Source organism: Pelodiscus sinensis, chromosome 26, assembly GCF_052426305.1.
Source record: "Pelodiscus sinensis isolate ZL-2025 chromosome 26, ASM5242630v1, whole genome shotgun sequence".
NCBI lineage: Eukaryota > Metazoa > Chordata > Testudines > Trionychidae > Pelodiscus > Pelodiscus sinensis.
In genome coordinates, this window is record NC_143077.1 from 11687442 (window position 1) to 11713084 (window position 25643).

General features: G+C 55.4%; 1 protein-coding gene across 2 annotated transcripts in view; it reads right to left on the reverse strand.

Moving 5' to 3' along the window:
* Window positions 1–5264: 5264 nt before the first annotated feature.
* Window positions 5265–25643, reverse strand: part of FHL3 (four and a half LIM domains 3) — a 57363-nt gene continuing 36984 nt past the window's right edge. For both annotated transcript variants that reach the window (XM_075908883.2, XM_006134240.4), the window contains exons 2-6: window positions 12441–12622; window positions 11131–11305; window positions 9894–10063; window positions 9146–9332; window positions 5265–7893 (exon numbers count right to left, since the gene is read on the reverse strand). In XM_075908883.2, coding sequence (XP_075764998.1) covers window positions 7742–7893; window positions 9146–9332; window positions 9894–10063; window positions 11131–11305; window positions 12441–12596 — 840 coding nt within the window. In that variant the 5' untranslated portion in view covers window positions 12597–12622 and the 3' untranslated portion in view covers window positions 5265–7741. The remainder of the gene's footprint in view (window positions 7894–9145; window positions 9333–9893; window positions 10064–11130; window positions 11306–12440; window positions 12623–25643) is intronic.

Here is a 25643-nt window from a genome sequence, read left to right on the forward strand (position 1 = left end):
GTAAAACAAATCTCAGCTGTCTGCACTGGCCCTTTGGCACAAAAGTTTTGCGCAAAAGGGACTTTTGCCCGAACGGGAGCAGCATAGTATTTCCGCAAGAAGCCCTGATTTCTTACAGTAGGAAGTCAGTGCTTTTGCAGAAATTCAAGCGGCCAGTGTAGACAGCTGGCAAGTTTTTCCGGAAAAGTGGCTGATTTTCTGGAAAAACTGGCCAGTCTAGGCACAGCCTATGGTGCCTACAATCAAGGAGAGGTAACCCGCCCCCCCAAGCCACCTACCCAGGCCGGGCATCGCCAAAGTGACCCGCCAGAGACCCCCCTCTTAGCCACAGCCCAGTCCGGAGACTATAGCGGGATAATGTGGCTCAGCAGGGCCCCCACACAGGGAAGGGCTGCACGACAGAGCAGCACAGGGGGCAGCACGACCCACTGGTCATTTGGGTCCCTGGCCTAAAAGACGGACCCAGATCCTGGCCATGCCTTGCCCGGACTGGCGCTGACCCGGCCAATTCACCGGGAACCCAGCGGTTTTGCCAGCAGAGGAAGCCAGGTCTGGCGTGTGGCCCCGTTGCCTTTATTTTATCCCCAGGGAGCAGCGTTAGGGTTGCCAGGTGTATGGTTTTGAACCGGACAGTCTGGTATTTGAGGGTTCTGTCTGGGAAAAAAATTAAGAAAATACCAGACATATAAAATGTCCAGTGTTTTCTAATTAGGTGAGTTTTATTATTATTAGACGTCTCAGTACCTAGTTGCGAACTGCCTGGCTGGTAGATACGCACAGGCTGCGTGAGTGTGTCTACCAGCCAGGCAGCAAGCAACTACGCAAGGGGGGGAGGGGCCGGACGGAATCCCTGGGTCCGGACTCGCTTGTGCTTCACCGGGACCATATGCGGGACGGGCAGCGCCCCGGGATCTGCGTGCGCCCGGGTGAATCCTGTTCCCCGCCGACCGATTCTCTTCCCCCACCCCTCCGCTAGCCCTGCCCCCCCCAACTCCCTCCCAGTCACCCTGCTTCCTGTCGGCCGGTCCCCCCCACCCGATCTCCCCCAGCCAGCCCCGCTCCCCCCGGCCGGTTCTCTCCCCCTCCTCCTCCTCCCGATCTCCCCCGGCCAGCTCCGCTCCCCCCAACCCTCTCCCAGCCAGACCTGCTTCCCACCGGCTGGTCCCCCCGCCGATCTCCCCCGGCCAGCCCTGCTGCCCCCGACTCCCCTGATCGCCCTCTGCCAGCTCCGCTGCCCCCGTCCCTGCCAGCCCCACACACACACACACATCCTCCTGGCCAGCCCCACATCCCTCCCGGCCAATGTCCCCCCCCACATCTGAGATCAAGTATGTCCAGTATTTTTTTTTTTTAAGCCATCTGGTAACCGTCAGCATCGTACCCTCGCTGTCCAGATCTCTCAGCCCGGCTGGGCGCTGAGCTCCCGCAGCATCGGCCTCAGAGGTCGGCCGGAGCTCATGCAGCACCCGCTGGCCGTGGGACACCAACACTTCAGGGCATGACAGCAGCCCAAGCAAATCCATGGGGCAGGGGAGGCGTGAGCAATGTTTGGCCAGTGCTGAGCAGCGTCCACGGAGTAACCAGCTGCAAATGGAGCAGTCCCTCTGGCTGGGCTAACAATCAGGGGTTGAGGCCAGGTTGCCCACTCTGGCCCCTGGTTTCTGCAGGCCCCCCCCCCCCCCCCATTGAACCAATAACTGAAATTAGGAGACTGGACAGCAGTGCCACAGGCAAGGGGGAGGCGGACCAAGGGGCTTGACTAAGTGAGCTATGCCCAGCTGCTTGGTAAAGACCTCACAGCATATGCTCTGCGGGCCTCTCGCAGGACATACCCCGCGCACAGTAGTTACCCAGCAGCTGCCAGGCCCCGGGGCAGAGGTAGCAAGATTTCTGCAGGCCGCACCTCGAAACTTCCTGCCCCACCCCTCCAGCCCTGTGGGTGCTGCTTGTGCGGCAGCAGGGAGCGGCTGCTCCGTCTGCAGCTGTTCTCACTGCCTGCCCCTCACCTCTGCGCTGTGCGTGGGGGTGGCCCCTCAGGCCAGGGGCCGGGGGCCTTGATAACTTGCTCCCCTGGCTCAGTGCTTCACAGGTCCCGGCCTGCTTGCCCCGGCAGAGAATTTGGCTCTCCATGGCGGCTGGCTGTCTCTAGCCCTGCCCTGGAGCCGTTCCGAGGGCTGGACGCTGCAGCAGCACCGCACGGAGGTCTCGGCTTCACACTGGCAGGGCTCCCTGCCTGCCAGCCCCGGCGCTGGGGCTGCTCCGGCTCCTCTGTTGCTCCCGCATAGCAGAGGCGCTTGTCAGGCTGAACTTGAAGCAGGCCCCAGGCCAGTGCCCCTCCACTGACCTGTCAGGGCGGGGGCCTGCATTTCCTGTAAGCTGAGCGCCTGGGCAGCCCCCCTGCAGGAGAGATTGAAATGCAGCCCAGCTGATTAGCAGAGCACCCGCAGTCAGCAGGTGGGGGGGTGCACAACCGCACAGGTGTTGACATACATAAAATGTATTCCGCACACCGATGGGACTATTGGGCGGGGGGGGGGGGGGGAGTTTTCCCCAGAGGGTGGCTGCCAAACGAAGCACGTGATGTGCTGGAGCGTTCCTGGGTCACTTTTTCACCCCAGACAGAGAGACTCCTTCAGGCTCTTGCGGGATCGAGGTTAGCGGGCCTGTTCTCGAGGGTCTTGCTGCTTGATTTTGCCCCCAGCTCCGGGGCCTCAGAGCCCAGCCTGGCCTCCACCCCGCTGCCCCGCCGGACTATGCAGCCAGCCAATTTCATCTCCACCCCCACTGCCTCGCACACTAGGGAGCTCAAGGCCCTGCCCCCTCAGCAGCTCTCCCCCCCACACACACATTGTTAGCCTGCGGTTTAGTGATATTTAATGACTGTTTTAGACCCTCTTTGGGAGCCCGGGGGGTGGGGGTGGGGATTGTGCATTACATCACCCCCCTTCCCTCCCCGTAAATCAGGCACAGGGGCTGTGCGGATCCATGACCCATTCATGACAGGGATAAAATCCAGATGTTCCAGCCCTACGTGCAGCTGGGTCATTTCCTTTTTTGGCTAAGAACGGGCGGCTCAGAAACCCGACTGAAAGAGGAGCTGGGGGGGGAGGGGGAGGGGAAAAGGGGGGGGGGGCGCGTTTGTACAGAAATCTTTTGCGGTGAATCTCTGGAAACGGCTCTTCAGGAAACATGGGCTTGCACAGCCCCTGCAGGGGACCGGCTCCCTCCGCAAGCCTCTCCGGCCAGACGGGCCTGCTCCTTGCACGAGGCCTAGCAATGGCAGCCCTAGAATGAGGTGGGGAGGGAAGGGCTTTGCGGCCGGCCAGAGCCCATGGGCGTAGGAGCCTCCGAGCGAGAGGCCTGCGAGTGCGGAGAGACTTGGAGGCCGCCTCTTTCATCCCTGGCTTCCCCTCACGGGGGAGATCTGGTAGCGCGGCACGGGGGGGGGAAGTGGAGAGGCCAGGGGCCAGCCCGAGGCCCAGAGGAAGTCCCGATGGCTGTTACTACATGTCAAGGAATCTGTGGCAAAGCGTTTCAGGTGTTAGGGGAATGCACGATTCCGCGGCAGATAAAAATGAGTAATGAGCCTACAAGGCGGACGGGAAGGCTGCCAGGCAGGAGACCAACGTTACCCCAGCTGGGGACTGCAGCCACGTCCCCTCCCCAGAGGCCCTTTCCAACAAGAGCGGGAGCTGAGGTCAAACGGAGCGAATGCAGGGAAGCACAAGGGGGTTTCCGTAATGTGGAGACGCTTCGTTCAATGGTAGGAGCCACATGCCAGAGGCTCTACCTACGCCAATTCCTGCCAGCCCAGGATCTGCTGCACTGGTGGCTCCAGGGGAGCTGACCCAGTCCGGGACCCACAGAGAGAGATAACCAGCCCATACTGGCCTTCTCTGCAGTAAAGGGGTGACCATTTAACTCGTGTCCCCCTGGGCTTGAAGCCTGAATTCTGCCCCATGCACCGGGGAGCCCTGGAAGGGCCTAAGCACCATCTGGGTAGCTGAACAACATCAGCGCCCGACTAGGGACCGACTGGCTAAGCAGCAGTTGTGCAGAAAAGGACCTGGGGATGACAGTGGATGAGAAACGAGATATAAGTCAACAGAGAGCTCTTGTAGCCAAGAAGGCTAACAGCATATTGGGATGCATTTATAAGAGCATTGCCAGCAGATCTAGAGAAGTGATTATTCCCCTTTATTTGGCACTGGTGAGGCCACATCTGGAGTTTTGCGTCTAGTTCTGGGGGCCCCGTTACAGAAAGGATTGGAAAGCGTCCCAGTGGAGGGCAACAAAAATGATTAGGGGGCTGGAGCATGTGATTTATGAGACGAGGCTGAGGGATTTGGGCTTATTTAGTCTGCAGAAGAGAAGAGGGAGGGGGGATTTGATAGCAGTCTTTACCTGAAGGGAGGTTCCAAAGAGGCTGGAGAGAGGCTGTTCTCAGTAGTGACCGATGGCAGAACGAGGAGCCATGGGCTCAAGTTGCAGTGGGGGAGGTCTAGGTTGGATATTAGGAAAAACTATTTCCCTAGGAGGGGGTCGAAGCACTGGGATGGGTTCCCTAGAGAGAGGGTGGAATCTCCATCCCTAGAGGTTTTTAAATCCCGGCTTGACAAAGCCCTGGCTGGGATGTTTAGTTGGGGTTGGTCCTGCTTTTAGCAGGGGGTTGAACTCAATGACCTCCCGACGTCTCTTCCATTCCTAGGATTCTTTGATCAATGGGCAACGACGGACGTCGCAGGTGCTGAATCTAGAGAGACCGTCTCTCCTGCATCCCCAAAAATCTGGGAATGGGGGAACGTGAACTGGTCTAAGAGGGCCCTGTGCAGGGCTGGATTACCCAATAGGCAGACTAAGCACGTGCTTTGGGCAGCAGCAAAGCAGGCGCACCAAAAAAAAAAAAAAAAAAAAAAAGAGATTTTACAGTTTAGTATTGTTTTTATTTTGAATTACATATGGGGGGCGCCATAATCTTTTCAGTGCTTAGGGCCTCTAAAGGTCTTAATCTGGCCCTGGCCCGTGGCATCATCCTAGCTAGAGTTAAAGGCTGGGCAGGTCGCTGTGGCAGTGGGAACCATAGGGAATACACCAGGGCTGGCCCTGGTTCAGGGCTGGCCCTGGTTCAGGGCTTTGGAAGCAACCCCAGGGAGAGCAAAGAGCTATTTTACCTTTTGAAGACAAGCCTGGCGCCAGAGCAATGACATGAATTCAACCCCACCCTTCTCCCAGCCCTGCCTGGAGAAAATACAGCCGGAGAGAGGTGTCCTTACAATGTTTATTATATAATGCCTTACAGAACCATACGAGAGACCAAAGGGTTGGACGCTTACATAGGAAACTTCCTTTCCAAAGATCAGTCCAAAGCTCTTCCGAATAGCGCACACACCCAAACTCTGACTTACCTGCATCAAAGCTTTCAAACAAGGGTTTCAGTAAGGGTTCAAATACACAGCTAATAACAATGCAACATGCATAACAAGAAACCCAGCGTGGGGCCGGGGCTAGCCGTTCCTCCCGCGGGCTTGGTTACTGGCTGACAGATAAGGTACAAAAAGGAAAACACAAGGAAGTCATATGCAGAAGAACATCCTGTCGCCGGAGAGGTGGGGGAGGGGGAAGGGTGCAGGGCTGGCGTGAGCACCCCAAGAGAGACGGGGCTGTAGGAGAACTGGGGCAGCTCGGCAGTTTCATAGCAGGGCTTTCAGGGAAACAAAGCTCCATCAGCTGGGACAGCAGCCTCCCTCGGCCATCACATTCATTTTCAGTTCCTATCTTACCAAATTTATGGCCATGAAAAATGCCACGCAGGCCATGAAATCTGGTCTTCTGTATTCTTTTACCCTATACTATAGACATTTCTCAGGGAGACCAGTGTGTCTCAAATTGGGGGTCCTGACCCACAAGATAATTTCAAGGTTATTTTAGGGGGGGGGGGGGTCATGGTATTGCCGCCCTTATTCATGTGCTGTCTTTAGAGCTGGGCAACCAGAAAGCAGCGGCCGTTGGCCAGGCGCCCAGCTCGGAAGGCAGTAGCCCAGAAGTAAAGGTGTGGCAATACCGTATCGTGCCATCCCTACTTCTGTGCCACGGCTGGCGGCTGTGCTGCCTTCCGAGCTGGGCTCCCAGCCAGCAGGCACCACTCTCCAACAGCCCCGCTCAGAAGGCAGCGCCGCCACCAGCAGCAACACAGGCGGAAGGGTAGCAAAACCGCAACCCCCTCCATGATACCCTTGCGACCTCCCATGGTTCCTTTTCGTGTCAGGACCCCTACAATGACGACACTGAAATTTCAGATTGAAATAGCTGAAATCGTGACATTTACAATTTTTTGAAAACTGTGAAATTGACCAAAACGGGCCAAGAATTTGGTAGGGTCCTTCCTATCCTGGGAATGAGAAATCCAGAGCCGGGGGAGGTTGAGCCAGGGCCCCATCCACACCAGACTAACAAGGATCCCTCTGCAGCCAATGAGCATGCATAGAACTCAGCACCTGGTGGCAGGTGGGGAACTCAGCTGCTGTCCTGGGGGCTGGTTCAATATACTTGCAGCCTGGCCAGTTGTTGTTACAAACACAGAGAGCCCCCATGTGTTCTCCACTCCAATCTATTCCACCTGCAGCCCCCGGGGCTGAATTCTGAGCACAGCCTGCAGCCAAGACACTACGGAGCACAAGCCTCCCAAACATACGTGGGTGAAAAGATATGTGAGTGGGCCAGCTTAGTAAGTGACAACAAGCGGTTCCCTGTGCAGCCCCCAGGAAGGGGGCCGGGCAGACAACTCAGCTGGCTCCAATAGCTCTGGCTGCCTCTGAAATGCCCTTTTCTGCTCTGCTAAGTGGCTCCCAGGCAGAAGCAAAAGCTTTCGGCTCCCCGCGCTGGCACCCAGAGCACTACTCTGAATGCACCGCCAGAGCCGCTTCGCCGGGCTTGTGGAGCTGGGGTTCAATGGGCGCATTCGTGCAGCTCTCGGAACCTGATGGGGACCCGTCGGCTGAGGGGCAGAGCGGGCCAGGAGGGAGGGTTACGCTGCAGGGAAGCCAGGGCGCCGGAGCCCTCAGCACCCGCTGGCCATTCAGGGTTCCTTGCCTCAGGAACGACACCGGCTCCTGAAGCCGTGAGGACCGAGGGGAGAGACACCAGAAAACCAGAATGTTCTGCTCCGAGCCAGGGCCCAGACACACCCTGCCACGAGCGGCACAGAGAGCGCCGCAGCCTCGCTCCATGAGACGCCACGTGCTCTTCGCATTAAGGGACCAGGCTGTGCTGCAAACTCCGGTGGGGCAGGCAGGAGCTTCAGGAAAGCCCGCCGCACCCACCGGCGCTGCAGCCCCTGGCTCGGAGCACAGGGAGCAGCCGGGGCAGGGGAAGAAAAGCAGGAAGAAGCAAGAGGGACAAAGCTGTGCGGTCGGCACACGGAGCCGAAGGCCCGCGGCCCGGCCCCTTTGCTCAGACAGGAGCTCCCGGCTCAGCCAGCGCCCAAGCGCATAGGAAGCAAAAGGAAAAAAGCAAATAATGAGGGACTTGGAAGCGCCTTTTGTTTGGCTTTTATTTAGCTTCACTCTGCAGAAAGCCGAGGGCGGCTTATCCCGGCCTTAGGGGCAGGGCACAGGCACTTGAACCTCACTGTGGTGAGGGCGTCCGCCCTCTCCAAGGCCACAAAAGGCGCAGCTCCCACTCTGCCCAGCACCCACAGCCGCTAGGGTGCCTGGCACGAAGCCCCCGAGCCACGTCCTCAGGCTCATGGGTGGCTGCTGCAGTCCCGGCACAGGATCTCATCCTGGCGGGGGATGAAGCCTTTCCCCACCAGCGAGCTGGCGCAGCGGGCACAGTTGAAACAGTTGTGGTGCCAGTGACGATCCTCAAAGGAGACGTATTTCCCCCCTCCGAAGCCTAGAGAAGGGGGACAGAGCACAGGGTAATCCGGAGCACGCAGGGCGGAGGCTCAGGGCACGGATGAGCCAGGGGCTATTCCGGTTTAGCTAAGGTGCGTCTGTGTTCCCCTTCCACTCCCACCACCACCTCACAATCGCAGGCAGGGCCCGCCCCGGTGTACAGCTGGGGAGCTGAGGCCCAGGGACTTGCTCCAGGTCACGCAGGGAGCCACAGCAGAAACCAAAGGCAGGTCTCCAAAGCCCTAGACCAGAGCTGCCTCACCAGCCAGCCTGTGCAGCAGGCAGCCCTGGCCGTGGGCAGCCAGTTAGGGGTCTGGGCATCACCCTGAGGAACGAAACCTCACGTCCTCCTTGGGAAGGACCCGACCGGAGCCAGCCGGCTGAGGGAAGCTGTGTTGGCCCCTTGTCCAGAAGGCAGGAGGATGTGCAGGTTTCCTAGGCGCTACTGCGGAGAGCCACGGAGATAAACACTGGGGACGGGGCGGGGCAGCTGGCAATCACCGACTGAGTGACTGAGTAGGGGCGTTGGCCTCCTCAGGAGCAAGGAACCACGCTATGGAGGGAGGCTCAGCGAGGGAGACCGGCCATCTCCTATTGCAGACCACTGGCAAAGTGCAAAGGGTCCAGTTTCTGGGGCCTCCCACCCCAGCCCCGGGCTGCAAAACTATCCCATTGTCCTCTGGGTGGAGAGCACTTCCAGGACCCCCACTGAGGAGTCCACACAGAGAGGCCTGTCAGAGCCAGCAGACCACCCCCCACGGGGCGTGTCTTGGGGCCCTGGTGAGTTCTGCCGGAAGGCAGCTGGGTACCACACCAGCCAGTCCTCCCGGGGGGTGCACTGTACAGTCACTGCTCGGACAGGGCAGGACGCACCCAACCCCGGAGCGTTGCAAGAACACGAGCAGCACAGGCACCGCGCTGCCATTTAACCCCCCTGCCACTCCTCCGTGTGGCCTCTCTGCGAGCTGCTGGGGAAGGCAGCCCCACGGGCCTCACAGCTTTCTTGGCAGCGATATTCTCCCACCTCAGGAGGCCTGAACAGCCCACCAAGGAGCCTTGGAGGGACTGCAGGGGGAGGCAAGAGCTGCCCAGGCCTTCCGCTGGCCGGCTGAAGAGGGGACGTCCCCATGACGACAGCACAGGGGAGTAAGACGCCAGCACGGGGGCTGCATGCTGCTCGCAGGCAGAGACCCCGTGCCCTGGCGTCGCTCGCTAGGGACCGCGTGCTGTGCGCCGGCCTCCAGGCTTACCTGTGATGGGCTTTGCGCAGCCGCTGCACTTCTTGGCATAGAGGTTCCCAAAGCACTTGACGCAGTAGGGGTTGTCCTCCTGGGAGGTGAACTGCTGGCCTGCCAAGGGGACCTTGCAGCCGGTGCAGACAAAACACTCCTTGTGCCAGGGCTCGTCGCGGTAAGTCACACCCCCCTTGGTCAGCGACTGCGGGAGGGAGAGCACAGTGACACGCCGTGCCTAGCGGTTCCAGACCTCAGCCTCGAGCCTTTCCCCCAGGGAGACTGGAGGCAAGGCTGGCCCACATTCCACGAGCGCACGGCGCTTATGACACGAGCGCCCCGCCCAGGCCGGCCAAGGCAACTCAACCGGTCCCTCAGGAAGCACTGAGCCGCACAGAGCTGTGGCCAGCTCTCCAGAGCAGGGCGTGAGGCCGACACATCAGGGCTCAGGCTCGGAGATCCTGACCGTGAGCCTTCTGGAGAGGCCTGGAGAGCAGCACCCCCCGGGGGAAGGACCAGGGAAGGGAGCCCGGCCATGCCAACCCCACTGGCAGCATGCTGGGTGCAGTCCTGCTGGCCTGGATCCAGGGGAACACGGACATGCATCAAGCTGGGTTTCACCCGGGTCCCAACTCAGGGGGATCCTGCAACAGCACCCCAGCTCCTATGCTGGGGGGCCGCTTTCTGTGGTGGGCACAGGCTGCCCCTCACGGAAGCAGCGCCCCGGTGGGGTGGCCAAAAGAAGCGCCGGCTGGGCCGGCCGTACCTTTTTGCAGCGAGTGCAGCGAGGGGCAAACTTGCTCTCGTAACAGGGGACGCAGTAATAATCCTTCTTGTCCGGGATAAAGGAGCGCGACCCGATGGGCTGCTGACAGCTGCTGCAGATGAAGCAATGCTCGTGCCAGGTTTGTCCATTGTATTCCAGTTTCCGGGACCCTGGAAGGGAAACAGGTCTGGGCTCAGGGCACCACGGGGAGACAGCAGCTGCTCCCTCCGACAAGCTCAGGAAGTGACACGTCCGCAAAGCAACAATGGTCGACAGGGACGGAGCCTTGGGTTGGAACTCGGCTCCAGGCTGGGGGAGGGAGCCTGGTGTGAGCGCTTCATACCCCCGAGACAGACCTAGCACCCCGGCATGCCCCTTTCTGCCCCACGGCCCGGTACCGTCCCTCCACATGGGGCAGGTCTCCCTGCACACGGAGCATCACCAGGGCAGCCTCTCAGCGCCAGATGGCCTGGGGGGTAACACAGGCAGGCAATGCCCGAGGGGCCTGGCACGGCCCCAGCCCCCCCAAGGCTAGGTCTCCATCAGGCTTTAGCCCGGGGTGGGGAACCTTTTTTGGGTCGGGGGTGGCTGCCCCACAGAAAAATTAGTCGGAGGCCACACAAAAGTGAAAAGGCCCCTCCCCCCAAAGTACCTCATTGAGGTGGCCCCCGACTGAGAAACAGAAAGACACTCCCCACATTCCCCTCACACCACAGCTAGGGGAGCCCGGGCGAGGAGATTTTGTGAGCTCCCCTGGGCTCTGGGGCGCAGACAAAAATGAGGCGCTCAGGGTGGGGGAGGGAGGGGGCTGGCACACCAGCCCCAGGGGGAGACCACAGGGCTGGAGCACTAGCTCCCCTTTGCTGAGGGGGGAGGGCAAGCCTCAGGGGCTGGATCCAGCCCATCCCTGCTTTAGCCAGTCACTTGCTGTCTGAGGCATCAAAGGCCCCCGGAGACAGGGCAGGATGCTCCGGAGACCCTGTAGCTGCCTCTCACATTCTCCTCCTCCATGGCCTCCCCCAACACGGCGCCAACAGACATGGGCTACTGGGCTCTGGGCTCCTCATAAGGGCCACTCAGCAGCGGGAACCGGCATGTCTCTGGCCCTTACCCGGCACACGCAGGGCACGGCTCCTGGCTGGGATGACAGAAGGGACAGCTGCTGGCCCGGCAGAGCCTGCCATGGTCCAGCGGAGGCTCCGTCTCCGGCCAACCAGCCCTGCCCTGGCGCCCGTACCTGGCATGACGGTCTTCTCACAGGCAACGCACTTGGAGGAGAACTCGCTGCAGTAGCAGTCGTTGCACAGCAGCTCCTCGTCCTGGCAGGTGAAGGGCTCGTCGGCCAGGGAGCGGTCGCAGCGGAAGCAGCGGAAGCAGTGTTCATGGTAATGGCGATCCTCGTAGTACAGCTCCTGGGGGAGAGCGTGAGGGTGTCACCCACTGGCCCCATGTGAGTGGAGCCCCCCACCCCTCACTCATCCGAGAGCCAGGTCTCACTTGGGCACAGCCCTGCACCCCTCACTTGCCCCCTCCGGGCATAACCCCCTCCCCGCCCTTCCCTTGCCCACTAGGGTTGGGGTCCAGGCCCCATGTGAGCACATCCCCCTCCCCCCGCCCCTCACTCACCCAGTAGGGGTAGGAGCGAGGCCTCATGTGAGCACATCCCCCTCCCCCCGCCCCTCACTCACCCAGTAGGGGTAGGAGCTAGGCCCCATGTGAGCACATCCCCCTCGCCCCGCCCCTCACTCACCCAGTAGGGGTAGGAGCGAGGCCCCATGTGAGCACATCCCCCTCCCCCCGTCCCTCACTCACCCAGTAGGGGTAGGAGCGAGGCCTCATGTGAGCACATCCCCCTCCCCCCGTCCCTCACTCACCCAGTAGGGGTAGGAGCGAGGCCTCATGTGAGCACATCCCCCTCCCCCCGTCCCTCACTCACCCAGTAGGGGTAGGAGCGAGGCCTCATGTGAGCACATCCCCCTCGCCCCGTCCCTCACTCACCCAGTAGGGGTAGGAGCGAGGCCTCATGTGAGCACATCCCCCTCCCCCCGTCCCTCACTCACCCAGTAGGGGTAGGAGCGAGGCCCCATGTGAGCACATCCCCCTCCCCCCGTCCCTCACTCACCCAGTAGGGGTAGGAGCTAGGCCCCATGTGAGCACATCCCCCTCCCCCCGTCCCTCACTCACCCAGTAGGGGTAGGAGCGAGGCCCCATGTGAGCACATCCCCCTCCCCCCGTCCCTCACTCACCCAGTAGGGGTAGGAGCGAGGCCCCATGTGAGCACATCCCCCTCCCCCCGTCCCTCACTCACCCAGTAGGGGTAGGAGCTAGGCCCCATGTGAGCACATCCCCCTCGCCCCGCCCCTCACTCACCCAGTAGGGGTAGGAGCTAGGCCTCATGTGAGCACAATCCCCCTGCCCCTCACTCACCCAGTAGGGGTAGGAGCGAGGCCTCATGTGAGCACAATCCCCCTGCCCCTCACTTGCCCACTAGGGGTGGGGGCCAGGCCCCATGTAATCACAGCCCCTCGCACCCAGGCTCTCCCTCACCCTGCTGTCATGGCCGATCAGCTCCTTGCACTCCTCGCACGTGTTAGCGAAGTGGGCGTCGTAGCAGGGGATGCAGTAGGGGCCCACGTCCATCTGGATGTACTTCCGCCCGTACAGGGACTCCTTGCAGTTGTCGCAGTCGAAGCATTCCGTCATGGTGCCGACCCGGGAGCCTCCCGCACCTGTTGGGGGGAACCACGGGTCAGTCGCTGCTCAGAGCTTGGGCACTGAGCATCACCCTCACCCCTCCGTGCACAGACACCGGACACGTGCCCAGCCGGCTCCTCCTGAACTGAGCCAGGCCACACACAGCCAGCATGGGGACAGGAGATGCTGCTCCTGCTCAAGGACCACATGATCTGTGTTTCCAGGAACGGGCAGGTGTGGCACCTTCCGCATGCCCGTAAGGCAGAGAGACGCCTCTCATTGGTGCTTGGGGCTCCCTGCTGCATCCGCAGGCCAGAGCTGGTGGCTGGGTGGGCTGGATTTGGCCCATGGGCCGGATTTTGCCCAGCCCTGACCGTGACAAACAAAACTGCTGTTCCTCAGAGCTGCCACTGCTTCCTGATCTCAATCGCACTCCTCCCCGTGACCCAACAGCAGCCAGAGACGGAAGGAGAAAACCAGGCTGGTGCGACCTCAGCTCTCGGATAACGTGCGTCTGGGTGGGAGAGCGATTTTCCAACTCCAATGCAGCGGCTGAGCCAACATCGAGCAAAACCAAGAACAGGCCTTTTAAAAAAAGGAGTTCCAGGACAGCGACATCTCCGTCTGGAACAGCATCTCGCAGTTGGTCGACACAGACTGTTCCCTGCCCGTTCCCCTTTCTCCCTGACTCACACGGAGATGACTGCCCACAGAGCATGCCAGGAAGGGCCTGCCAGTCTTTTGAACACGTCCACTATTGCGAAATAGAGTGGGTGCATTATTTTGGCATCCCTGTAAACCTTGTTCCACAAGGGTTAAGGGATGTCTCACAATAGTGTGTTAGTTCACAATTTGGCACTGTGTAGACGTGCCAAATTTCGAAATAGAATCGAAATAAGATACGCAATTTGCATCGTGCAAATTGCGTATCTTATTTCAAACTGAGGGCACAGTGTAGACACACCCCAAGACCACTTACATAGGGTAGGTCTAGACTGCATCCCTCTGTCGGCAGAGGGATGCAGATCAGGCAGGTCGACATTGCAAATGAGGCAGGGATTTAAATATCCCGTGCCTAATTTGCATAAAAATGGCCGCTGCGTTTTGCTGGCTCAGCACGTTGTCGGCAAAAAGCAGCAGTCTAGAGGGGGATCTGTTGAGAAAGAAAGCCTTTTTCGACAGCTCCCTTATGCCTCCTGCAAGGAGGTTAACAGGATCTGTCAAAAAAGCCTTTTTTTCTTGACAGATCCCCCTCTAGACTGCCGCTACTGACTTTACACAGATACACCAGAGCGAACTTGGGTGTAAATGCACCGCACTGGTGTAAGGGAGAGCCCAGGCAGTGCCCACTTGACTCAGTTCAGACCAGCTGTGTCTCCACGGGAGGCTGGCATGCACCAGCAAAGCTACATCAGTGCAAAAATCCCCCAGGGGGGACCCATGGCTCATTCCTTTGCAGGCTACTGGCACTGCGCATGGGGGGCCTGGGAAGAGGGGGAGATGGGAAGGGCACAAGCCCTTTGAACATGGTACTTGGACAACTCACTCAAAATACTGTCTCCGTTTGTGAGACAAATGTGATCCCCCAGCAGCGGCTGTACTAAGAACAACGTGCAGAAGGCCCTTGCTGATTCCCTGGGAGGGGGGTGACCCTAGGCATCCTTCTGAAACTGCACCAAGCAGCAAGACCCGAGTCCCCACCCAGTGCTGGCCGGCCACTTGTTTGCATTTCCTACGCCACTTCCCCCCCTTCCTCCCCGCCCTGGCAGCTACTGAATTCACCCATCTTTCTAGGCCTGCCGCATGGCGGAGGCTTGCAAGGTAGAGTGTGCTGCAGCAAGGGGCCAGCCTTGTACTGTTGGAGCTAAACTCGCTTATTCACCAGGCCCAACAGACCACAGAGTGCATGAGGGCAGGGCAAGCCCAGGGGCTGTCTACAGGCCCACACGCGCTGCCCCTTCCAGGGAGGGGAGAGCAGCAGAGAATGAACCTGGGCAGTTTGCTCAGGGGGGTGTGTGTGTGTTAGATAAGCTGCAGGGAAGGTGGCTGTTTGCTCCCTTTGTTCGGAGTCTCATGGCAGAGTAAGTCAGAGGTGCTAATCACACCGCCATGCCAAAGCAAACACGAGGGTTCCAATGCCGGGGAAGCCACGGCCCATGATGGAGAGCAGAAGGAGGAAGATCTGGGCGTTTATTTAGCTTAACAAACATTAAATCGTCCCTGATTAAGTTTGCAGATGGCAAAAAAAATTGGGGGAATGGTAAATGATGAAGAGGGCGAGTCACTGATTAGGGATGTTAAATATCGGTTAATTGACTAGTTGATTAACCTCATGAATTCTTATTGGTTACTCGACTATTCTATAGTCTCCGGGGGTGGGGCTGGCAGGCAATGCACTCCAGCCCCACTCCCGAGGAGCCCCCTGCCACTGTGCGCTACTGCCTCTGTATGTGCCCAGTGCCAGCCAGGGAAACATTGCTACTGCCTCCGCCTGTCAGGAACCCCTGGCACAGCTGATTGAACTGAAGGCGCATTGAGTCTTTTATGGCATTAAGAGTAAACAAAAAAAAAGGAGCCTGCAGGCTGGTGGCTGCTCCCAGCAGCAGCACGCAACGCTCCAGGACTAGCGGAGTCTGCAAACACCGTGGCCCGGAGCGAGACACATGCAAGACACCTGCTACTGCACTAGGAGAACCCGGTTCTCGGCAGGTCCCACGTGAAATGCAAGAGACAAACCCTCATCACTCAGCACACAGAGATGGCAAAATCCCACAGGGTTTTACTTTCAGTCCTGGGTGACAATAAAGGTTTATTGTTATCTGGAGCGGTGCCTTTCCACCGGGCATACGCTGCCCTCTCCTTTCCTCCTCCCCTTGCACACCAGGACCACGCAATGCCAGGCCAAAAACACCTCTGGGAACTCAAAACTCCCGAATGGCCCCCAGCCTTACCTTGCAAATACCCTTCTGAAAAACACGGGCCGCATGCCAGGCCAGCTTGGAACAGAGCTTGGAACCGGACACTGTACCAGAAAGGTCAGCGAGCCAGAGATGAGGCACAGCAGCGACCCCTTTCTAATTAGAGTAACACTCAGGTAACACCGCCCCCGTCTCCCGGCAGGTGGCCTAGCAACAGTCCCAGAAAATTGTTAAACTCATGCCAAGGTCCCTTCGGGGGCGGCTGGGTGAGCTCAGAGGAGAATGCGCACCCAGGGTTTGGCTTTCTGCCACGTGTAACCAGCCAGGAGTTTAATCAAACTGTTCAGAAAACAACCAACTCCTCCAGCTAGCGATTCCACTTACACCCGAAAGCCGGTAACCCTGTGTAACTCCACACCATCGTCTGTTATCAGGTCACCCAACCAGCTGCCACGTGGAAGCCATACTGTAGCAGCCTCTTCAGCTATTCCTAGGAACATGTTCATCTTTCCAGGATACAGGAATAAACCTGCCTTTGCTCAGGTTTCAGGTTCCAGCTATTCTAATCTGCCCAGAGCTGCCTGAACGGGGTTTGCGTAATTTACCTCAAAACAAATGAGCAGGAGAGGAAACGCAGCCAGGCAGGGAGGGCGAGAAGTTTGCCAAATAAGGCTGAGTCTAGGTAGGTGAGACAGGGCCCAGGCAAAGGTCTCGGGGATGCCAGACCAGCATGGGGAAGAGAATAATAGTTTCCCCTTGCTAGCTTTGCGGAAGCACTGTAGCAGCTGCTGGGGTCTGTGAGCAACTGACCCTGCCAGCAGATTTCTGCCTCCTGGGCAGAGAGCAGCTGCTGCTAGGTGTAAGAGCGACTCTGACCCCTGGCAGTGGGGCTGGGAAGATTGTCAAGCAATATCATCTGTTGCTGCAGCTCCCTTGTGCCATTGCTGCATCCCAGGAGAGTCCTGACAGAGGCCAGGCAGGCTCTCAGGCCAAGGAGGCTGTGTGAGGTTGCAGTTCCCAAGTATGCTGTGTTAGGTTCCCTACAGGGCCTCTATCTTCACAACCTTCGAACTTCACCAGCTAGGGTTGCCAGGTACCTTCACAAAAAATTCCGGAACAAAATTGGTTGAGCAAAACAAAAAAAAAAAACAACAAAAAATGGAGACCAAACTTGTCGCGCCTTTAAATTCCCATGCTCCCGCTTCCCCCGCCAGACGCAGCAGGGGAAAAATGTTCCTACTAGCCTTCCGTACGAGGAAAACAGAAAATACCAGACATTTTACGGGCCTGGAGCAGTGTGAATGGGCAAGGCTGGGAAATAAGCAGGGTTCCTGCCCCACTCCTGCCCCCACAGGAACAGCGGTGGGCTTGGTGCTGGTGCTGGGGTGGGAACACGCCCCGCAACCTGGGCTGGCCAAGCCCTGCTTGGGGAAGGGCTGAGGGGCCGTTTGGCAGAATGGCCCAGCTAAGGGAGTTTCATCAGGATGACTAAACCTCACCAGCAGCGCTGTCGGGGAGCTGCTGTGTCACATCAAGACTTTGCTCTCCTGCTCCCGGCAGGGCCGACTTTTCCATTAGGCACAGTAGGCCCAGTGCCTAGGGCCCACGATACTTTTAGGGGCCCACGAAAATGTTTTAATTTCTTTTAAAATCAGAAGGAAAAAAATGAACATTTAGGGTCGAAGAAAACGTTTTAGTTTTTTTCCTCACGTCAGAAAAAAACGAAACTTTTAGGGCTCATGAAAATCTATTACATGTTGCCTAAACCAGAAAAAAAATAAAATGTTGAAGTATTTAAAGTGATCTCCAAAATAAGTTTTAATATGGATATTATGGTGGGAGGGGCCCACAAAGACAAAAGTGCCTAGGGTCCATGAAAGTCATAATGCGGCCCTGGCTCCCGGAGCTGCTGAGTCACTTCCTGCCTTTAGCTCTCACCTTCAAACCTCTCCACAGCCTGCGCCTGACTCTCTGAAGAGCACTTTGCAATTCAGAGCACAAAGGGCACATAGGGAGGCAGGGAAGAAACCTCAGTTCTTCATTGCCCAGGGCTACTTCAGCTTCACAGGCCCTGGGACTTGCTCTCCTAGCCACACCAGTGCAAACAGCTGCAGTTAGTTCCTAGATACACGGGGAGGGCCTGGGTATTTATCACGTGGCTTTTGCTCCCTCAAGGCATATGGCTGTGCCCAGACAGGACAGTCCAGAAGGAGCAGAGTCAGGATGCTGCTGTGCCCCTTTTTTCTCCCCACAATGCTACAGCAGAGGGAAACTGCCAGAAAACATCCCCTTAGACAAATGCCTGGTGGGCCAGAGGCTTATGGACCACAGCGGTTCCTGTGAGTAGCCCTGGCAACACAGTGCATTTTGAGAACGCTCTGCCGAAAGAGCAGCTCGTTCGCAGCCCTGGACTCGCTCCGCCGGGCAGGCACGGAAACGCCCACGGCCGCGAGCAAAGGAAATAGCAGAGACGGTCGGAATTGTTCACCGAGTCACAGGGCAGCACCTGATTGTCGCCAGGCCCGTGCAGCCAGTGAATTGAAGATTTCCACACATTTGGCAGGTGTAAGATGAACCCAGCTACACTAAGAGATCATGGAAGAGCCAGTGATTTCTGACTCTATAGCCCTTATGCTCCCATTTCCTGTGTAACCTCCACTAGGTGGATTCAAACCTGGGTCTTCTGAAGCTTAGCGGAGGAGCTGCTACAGCTTGAGCTATAAAGCCAGCTGCCACTCAGCTTAGGCTGTAGAGCTCCCTTGTTCTTATCTCTCTCTATACGTAGTCTAAGTGCCACTAGATGGGACAGTACCACACCCAGACGGTGCATAGGTAAGGCCGGCCAGCCTGCCTCTCTTTCGAGTCATGCCCCTCACTGCAGGCGGAGGTTTTGCTTCCTTTTCACATGCCAGATACAAAAGTGTTTCCCAGAAAACAGGTCCCATTTTCCAAGTCCGGTCCAGAGGCTCACTGCCATTCGCTAATCTCCTGGTGGCCTCCACCCCTATTTACTCATGTGCCTGGTTTTGCTTATTGGTTGTTTTCCTTGAAGCCCCTCTAAGTCGACAGTTGACTTCTTAGTGTGGCTGCAGGAAAGGGACCTGGGAAATGATGCCTGGCCAGGGATAAAACCATTTCAGCAGCCAAACCTGCATGGCCACTGAATACCACTGCAGCAGGGCAAACAGCACCGTAGCTGGCAGGGCTGGATTAAGGGGGGGCTGGGCTAGCCGGGCAGCTGCCCGGGGCGCCAACCTATGGGGGGCACCTGAAGGCAGCTGTAAGGTGTGCAGCGCGCCGCAGAGCCGCGCATGCGTCGCGCGCCCGCTGCCCAGGGCGCAGGAATGGCTCGAGCCAGCCCTGGTAGCTGGCATGCATGGGTGACTGATTCATGTTTCCAACACATAGCACAGACCGATCTCTGGAAAACGCCAATAGATATACAGGCAGCAGACATCACGCTGCAAACGGGAGGGATCAGCTTAGTCCTGGTGCGCTGATTGTATTTCCCCAGAGAGGAGAATGAGCCTGGGAGGTTCGCAAAGGCCTCCCAAGAAGGGAGATGTTCAGGGTGAGGATGAAGGATGTGTGAACATAGTGGAGTTCAGAGTTTTGCAAAGCTCCCACGCTCAGTCTGGGGGTGAAAAGCCCGTGCTAGTTCATGGACCTTCTCCTGCTAGTTTTAAATTCCACGCTTCCTTTCCAGGGATTAGAAAATGTGCAAAGAAAGCCTCTTGTCCAAAGGGTGGCTGACAAGGCATGGCCCTGTCCATGGCTCCAGAGAGAGGCAGGTGCAGATGCTGTCGCCTTAATTTTCTCTATTTGGAATAACTCGTCTCCTCTTTGCACTAGGGATGTAATAGAGTAGTTGATTAACCGATAAGCCAAAGCTTGGCTAATGCTATAGACTACATGCATTTCCCCGCCCCCTCCCCCATACATTTTTTAGCAGGCTGGCCAGCAGCCCGGATCACTTCCAGCTCGCAACGGGTCCAGGATCTACCCCTGCTGCGGCTCTGCATTTAAAGTGTATTAGGAGCCAGGCAGGTAGGCAGCCTGGCTCAGTCCTGGCTTGAGCCAGGACAGGGAACTCAGATACCCTCCACCCCTCCCAACAGGGGCTGCCGCCACCCCATGCTGCTGCCTCTGTATATGAGGCAGCAACGCAGGGCGACAGGCAGCTGGTCCGCAAGGAGAGCTGTTTTTTAAACTGGCTCCCTTCGTGGACCAGCTCCCGCCTGGCACCTTGCGGTGTGGCAGGGGGCTCCTTGGGAGAGGGGCCAGAACGCATTGACTGCCAGAGCCACCCCAGGAGACTATAGAATAGTTGAGTAACGAATAAGAATCCATGAGGTTACTTGACTATTCAATTAACCAATATTTAACATCTCTACTCTGCACTCAGCACGTTCAAGGGGGACTGAAAGGTGTAGATGCCTGACTGTGCCCCAGGCAAAACTAGCTCAGGAAAGAGAAGAACAGAGTAGAGGGATTAAGAAATCCACATGGATGTTCACACTACTTGCAAGCACCATCAGAATCTGGACAAAGCCACCCCTTCCTGAGGACTCAGGGTGTAGCTAAGTGCCCAGTTATTAACATACATCCAGAACTACAAACTACGGGGCACTGACATGAAAACTACTCCCAGCTGGAGCTCTGTGCTCAAGAGACCGGCGACTGGTCTGGTTTAAAAACAGATACAAAGTTGTTTGAGTCCATGGGGTAATAAGCCCATTTTGTGCATTCAGCAGGAAGTTGAAGACTGGAAGCGTTTGAGCTGCTTGGATGGGTCACAAGTCAGAAGGCCCAATAAGACCACACGAGTGAGGCAGGCATGTCGGAACTCTCCCAAGAAAACGGCACTCACCCCAGCAGACCGTTAAGAACTCCACGGCCACAGACGTCACCAGAGGAGATTCTGACTCAAACTCCTCCTGAGATTGTTATCTAGGGCAAAGAAGGGTCCGGAGGAGATTGGAGAACCAGAGGCAAACTATTGTATGAGCAAAACTGATCCGCAAGAGCGGCTTCTCAGCCAATGGCAGGCTGCACCAAAGAAATTTACGACCAGGGAAGTTGTTGGTAACTGAAGACGCAGCATCTCTAAACGTAACTGGAGGGGGCCACAGTGCAGACCATGAAAGAAAGGGGCTACAGCCAAGTTTTAGGGATCCTGACTCAGCACTCGGGACTCTGAATTGATTGTTTTGTGAGATAAAGGGATTGGGGTCACAGTTCAGGGAGAATCCTGTTTGTATCCATGATTTAAAGTAGGAAAGCAAGTGCCCAAGCATACCATTGCGCTCTGAGCTCCTGCTCCTTTTCCCATGTACATTAGTCACCCCTCTAACAGAGGGCATTGAGCTTTGGTTTAATTATGGCGATGACGTCAAACAATTCTAGTCTCCAGGGTACTTACCCACTGGCTAGAGGGTTGCACATGCTTATAGAAAAGGTGACCCTGCCTGGCTTTCTGGTCAAAGAAAACCTCCGTGAAACTTCGCCTCCCTGCCTGAAGCACCTAAATAGTGGAATAAACTTCAAAGACCTACCCAGGCCAATTCAGACAAGTATAGGTTCTCTTCCAGAACAGCTGCCTCCACCCGCAGCCAACTGGCTCCATCACAGATACTGCACAGACCCCTGCCTGAACGACTTTTTCCCCCCGAGATAAATGCTATTGCCATTCAAGAAGCCGATCAGGAGAGAAGTTTTTTTTCATTTCAGACCCAGATTGCAAGAAAATGGAAGAGAACCAACACAGTACAAGAAAGGAACAGAGGAGCCTAAAACTACTAGTTAAATGCCTGCTGCAAGGAGCAGTCAAAATGCGACCCGCTTTCCTACAGCTCTTCTGTCAGCTGATTCTAAACAGTCTCTCTTCCTTACAAATCCTCCCCACTCCAGCTCTGGCTCTTAAAGCATCTCTGCTGCAGAGGCAATTGTGCTACCAATGCCAGGAGCAAAATTAAATCACCACCTGTCAGCATTCCAGATAAGCTGTGCACTTGTGCGGCCGCTCAGGAGAAATTCCAGTGCCGCCCAGCTGATTAGCAGAGCGCCCACGGTTGAGCTTTGTGTTTCTGTTGCTGGTGGTGCACATTCGCACATGCCTTGGGGCACATAAAAATTATTCTGCATGTGGGTGGGAAAAATCTGCACATGGATGGGAAAGATTAGAAGGAACATCACTACCGGTATGCGCCAGGAGGACACAAACACTGCTGAAGACACAGCCCAGGTGGCTTTGGTAACTAAGAAAGTAACTCACTGCAGGACAAATTTGGAAGCTATTAAGAACTGACAGGCCAGACACAAAAAGGAATATTACTAAATCTCAGCAAAGACCTAAAGATGCCACCCACCTGAGACTCCTTAAAGGGATCTTTCAAACAACTCCCACCCCATCCTTCACCCACAAGATCACATACATAACAGGGTGACTCTGAATGGTCAGTCACACACACACAGACTGTGTCTACACTACAAGTTTTCTAGGCAAAAATATGCTAATGAGGGACTCATTTGCATGAGTCGCGATCTCATTTCCATATTTTCCGCCGATCAGTTTTTGCGCTAGGGGTGTTTGCGCAAAAACAAGCAGCGTGGATGTTTTCTTTTTGCACAAACCCCCCTTTTCCTACAAGATTGGTATACCTCCTTTTTTGGGACATAAGGATCTTGTGGAAAAAGGGGTTTTTGCGCAAAAAGGAAATGTCCACATTGCTTGGTTTTGCTCAAAAACCCCTAGTGCAAAAATGGATTGGCAGGAAATATGCAAATGAGATCACAACTCATGAAAATGAGTCATTCGTTAGCATATTTTTTGCCGAGAAAACTTGTAGTGTAGATGTAGCCACAACTTCCAAGTTGCAAGAAGCAGCTGATTTGCACCATGACTTTCAAATCATCGCATTTCCTAGGTCTGCAAGAAGATTCCAGAGACACCAAGGCCTCTTCTGTTGTGAGAGCTTGGGCGGTCTTCACATAGTTGGTTCCTGGGAGGTGATGTGCTCTAATGTTATGTAATATGCACCTGGCTGCATTGGATTGCTTTTTAAAATGGGAAGCACGCAGCCTCGGGGCTTCCCTTAGCTGGAGAACACAAATGTTCCAGATGTTCATTTTCACTATAACCCCCCCCTTACAGAGTGAACAGAACATTCTTCATTGTTTCATGGCACTTGCCCCCATCCCAGGACCCCCTGGGGCTGTCCTCTGCCCATTAATGGATATAGCACAATATCTGCAGTGTTCTCCACAATACAGTCTCTTAAGGAGAGGATCCAGGTGTTAAAGGTCACTGATGCTACACTGTAACTACAATCCACTGACGCTACACTGTAACTACAATCACAATGGAGGAACATATTAAAGTCTTCATTTGGCATTGCTGCTGGTGTCTCATGGGGGGGGGAGAGGAAGAAAGGGGAAGCAGGAGAGAAAATGATATTGCACAAAGAATTGCCTTCCTGGGGCTTGGAGTCGGGAATCACTGTCAAATCACAATTTAGCGTTGGCAAACACAAGCCATTTCCTAGGCATTTAATCTATAAAACCATGACAGTTATGGAGAAAGCAAATAAGGAAGTTATTTACTTGTTCCCATAACATAAGAACTAGGGGTTGCCAAATGAATTGAATAGGTAGTAGGTTTAAAACAAACCAAAGGAAGTATTTCTTCATGCTATGCACTGTCAACCTGTGGAACTCCTTGCCAGAGGATGTTTTGAAGGTCAGAACTTTAACAGGGTTAATAAAAAAAAAGGCTAGACACATTTCAGAGAGGTTAGGTCCGTCAATGGCTATTAGCCTGGGCAGGAATGGTGTCCCTAGCCTCTGTTTGTCAGAGATTAGGAATGGGTGACAGGGGTAGGATTACTTGATAATTCCCCATTCTGTTCATTCCCTCTGGGACACTTAGCATTGGCCACTTTTGGAAGACAGGATACTGGGCTAGATGGACCTTTGTTCTGATGGCCATTCTTATGTCCTCCCCTGGCAGCTTAGTTCCATGACATTTTATGGCCACGATAGGAGTCCCGCAGGAAAATGAACATTTGGACATTTCTTTGGACATTTGTAGACATGAACTTTCACTTCCCCTGTCAATTTGGAGGGACATGCACATGGGTGTTGGCACGAATGGGGTGCATGCACTGAAGGAGGTCCCAGTGAGAGTCTCCAGGAAAGGGCATGCACACATGTAGGGGAAACTGCAGCTGGCAGGCCTGCTTGGTACCAGCCTGTGAAACTGCCAGTCTGGGACTCTCTCCCCCTTGCACTGGAGTTTCACAGATCCCTGCCACATACGATTTGCTGAGGAATCACAGCCTCGCACAGGAAAGAGGGTCTGTTTCATGCAGGTGACCCACCTCACCATACAAATCACACCCAACTTTCACATGGAAGGAAACACACCACGGACACGGTGCACACTCCCAGCTCACGTTGCTTCTATAAACCTTCTAGACTTTCCTCCCAAATGCCGAGTTGAACCAGCCACCGCCACGGAGGAAACATTCCAGCCTCTCTCTTGGTTCTGAATGCACCAGCCGACAGCTAGCCAGGAGTGACCCCAAGGGTTCTTCCTACGGGCTGCATTCGACAATGTCCCGAAGACGCAGCCCCAGCCAACCCCAGCTCTCTCCAGACGATTTTATTAAAGCCACTTAAGAGTGGAAAAGGCAGAGCCCTGGTTCCACGTGGTACTCTACATACAATGAGTAAATCCTGTACCCGTGTCAACTGATTTGTAAACGGTTCGGCAGGGCCACCACAGCGTTGTTCAAACATAGAAGAAAGCACAGCTTCCACGCCCAAGGATGTGCATATTGCACAGATTTCATAATCCAGGCAAATGAAGCTTTCATTTACACCTGTATAAATCCAGATTGACGCTAGATTTACACCTTGGTAACCAAGCAAAACATGGCCCACAAAGCATGTAAAAGCTTCGTACCTGAATGCAGAAAGGCAGGGTTCAGATACCCATATCTGGAAATCTGTTCCTCAGAACATCAGCACTGGAGCGACAGAAAGTGACTTAATGCACACCAATAGGTCACCCTCACCTGTCAGCTTCCTGAAACGCATTCGGACCCCAGGCCATCCAAGCATCAGTCTCTGCTCCCCTTGGGTATGTCTACACATGCACCCTCTTTTGAGAGAGGAATGCAAACGCAGCTGAGCAAAATTGCAAATGAAGAGCGGTTTTGAATTTCCTATGCTTCATTTGCATAATTGCGGACCGCTGCTATTTCGAAATACTCTATTTCAAAATAACCCTATTACAATGAGGTTTACCGGTTATTTCAGAAGAAGGGTTTTCTCCCAAAATAGCTGCATCTACACAGCGTTTGTTATTCCGAAATAGGGAATTCTGAAATAGTGGCAATCGGCAATTATGCAAATGAAGCACAGGAAATTCAAATCCTTGCTTTATTTGCAATTTCGCTCAGCTGCATTTGCATCCCTCTCTCGAAAGAGGGTGCAAGTGTAGACATACCTCTTGATTTGCTTTCCCAACTGCTCAGGTCTTTCTCTTGAGACAGAAAACAGTGCAAAAGCAAAGACTCCCTGTGTAACTGTTCTCCCCATCCCCACGCTTCATGAAATTGTCCTATGGATACAAATATTCACAACTCGAAGATGCTTTGAACAAAATACCTCTTGTAATCAATTTTAATGTCACAGTCTGCTGGAGCTGTGTATCTTGTTTTGGTGTATGCATCATTCTTGTGTGTAAAATGAGGAATATGGCGTCCGGGATGGTTTATGGTTTTACACGTGCAAATGGAAGCCATCAAGGGTGTTTCCCTCAATGTCTGGGTGATCACCTCTAGATGATTTCTCTGAGCAGGATCCTGGGTGATCACCTTTAAGTCTTAGCAGTGGTTGGTCTTAGGAAGACATGTGACCCCCCCTCTCTAGTAGAGTCTTACCAGGTAATTTTCCATGGAGGGGAGGAATGTAGGGACGATGAATTCCCGACTAAAGAGAAGGCTATTTAAGATGCAAAGTTTTCAGGCTCTTGGTCTTTGACTCCCAAGAGAATGAACCAGAGACCTCAGGGAAAAAATGCTCTTCTCTGGCTTGAAGTTTTGGCTGAAATAAGAACAGTTTTAGGGTAAGT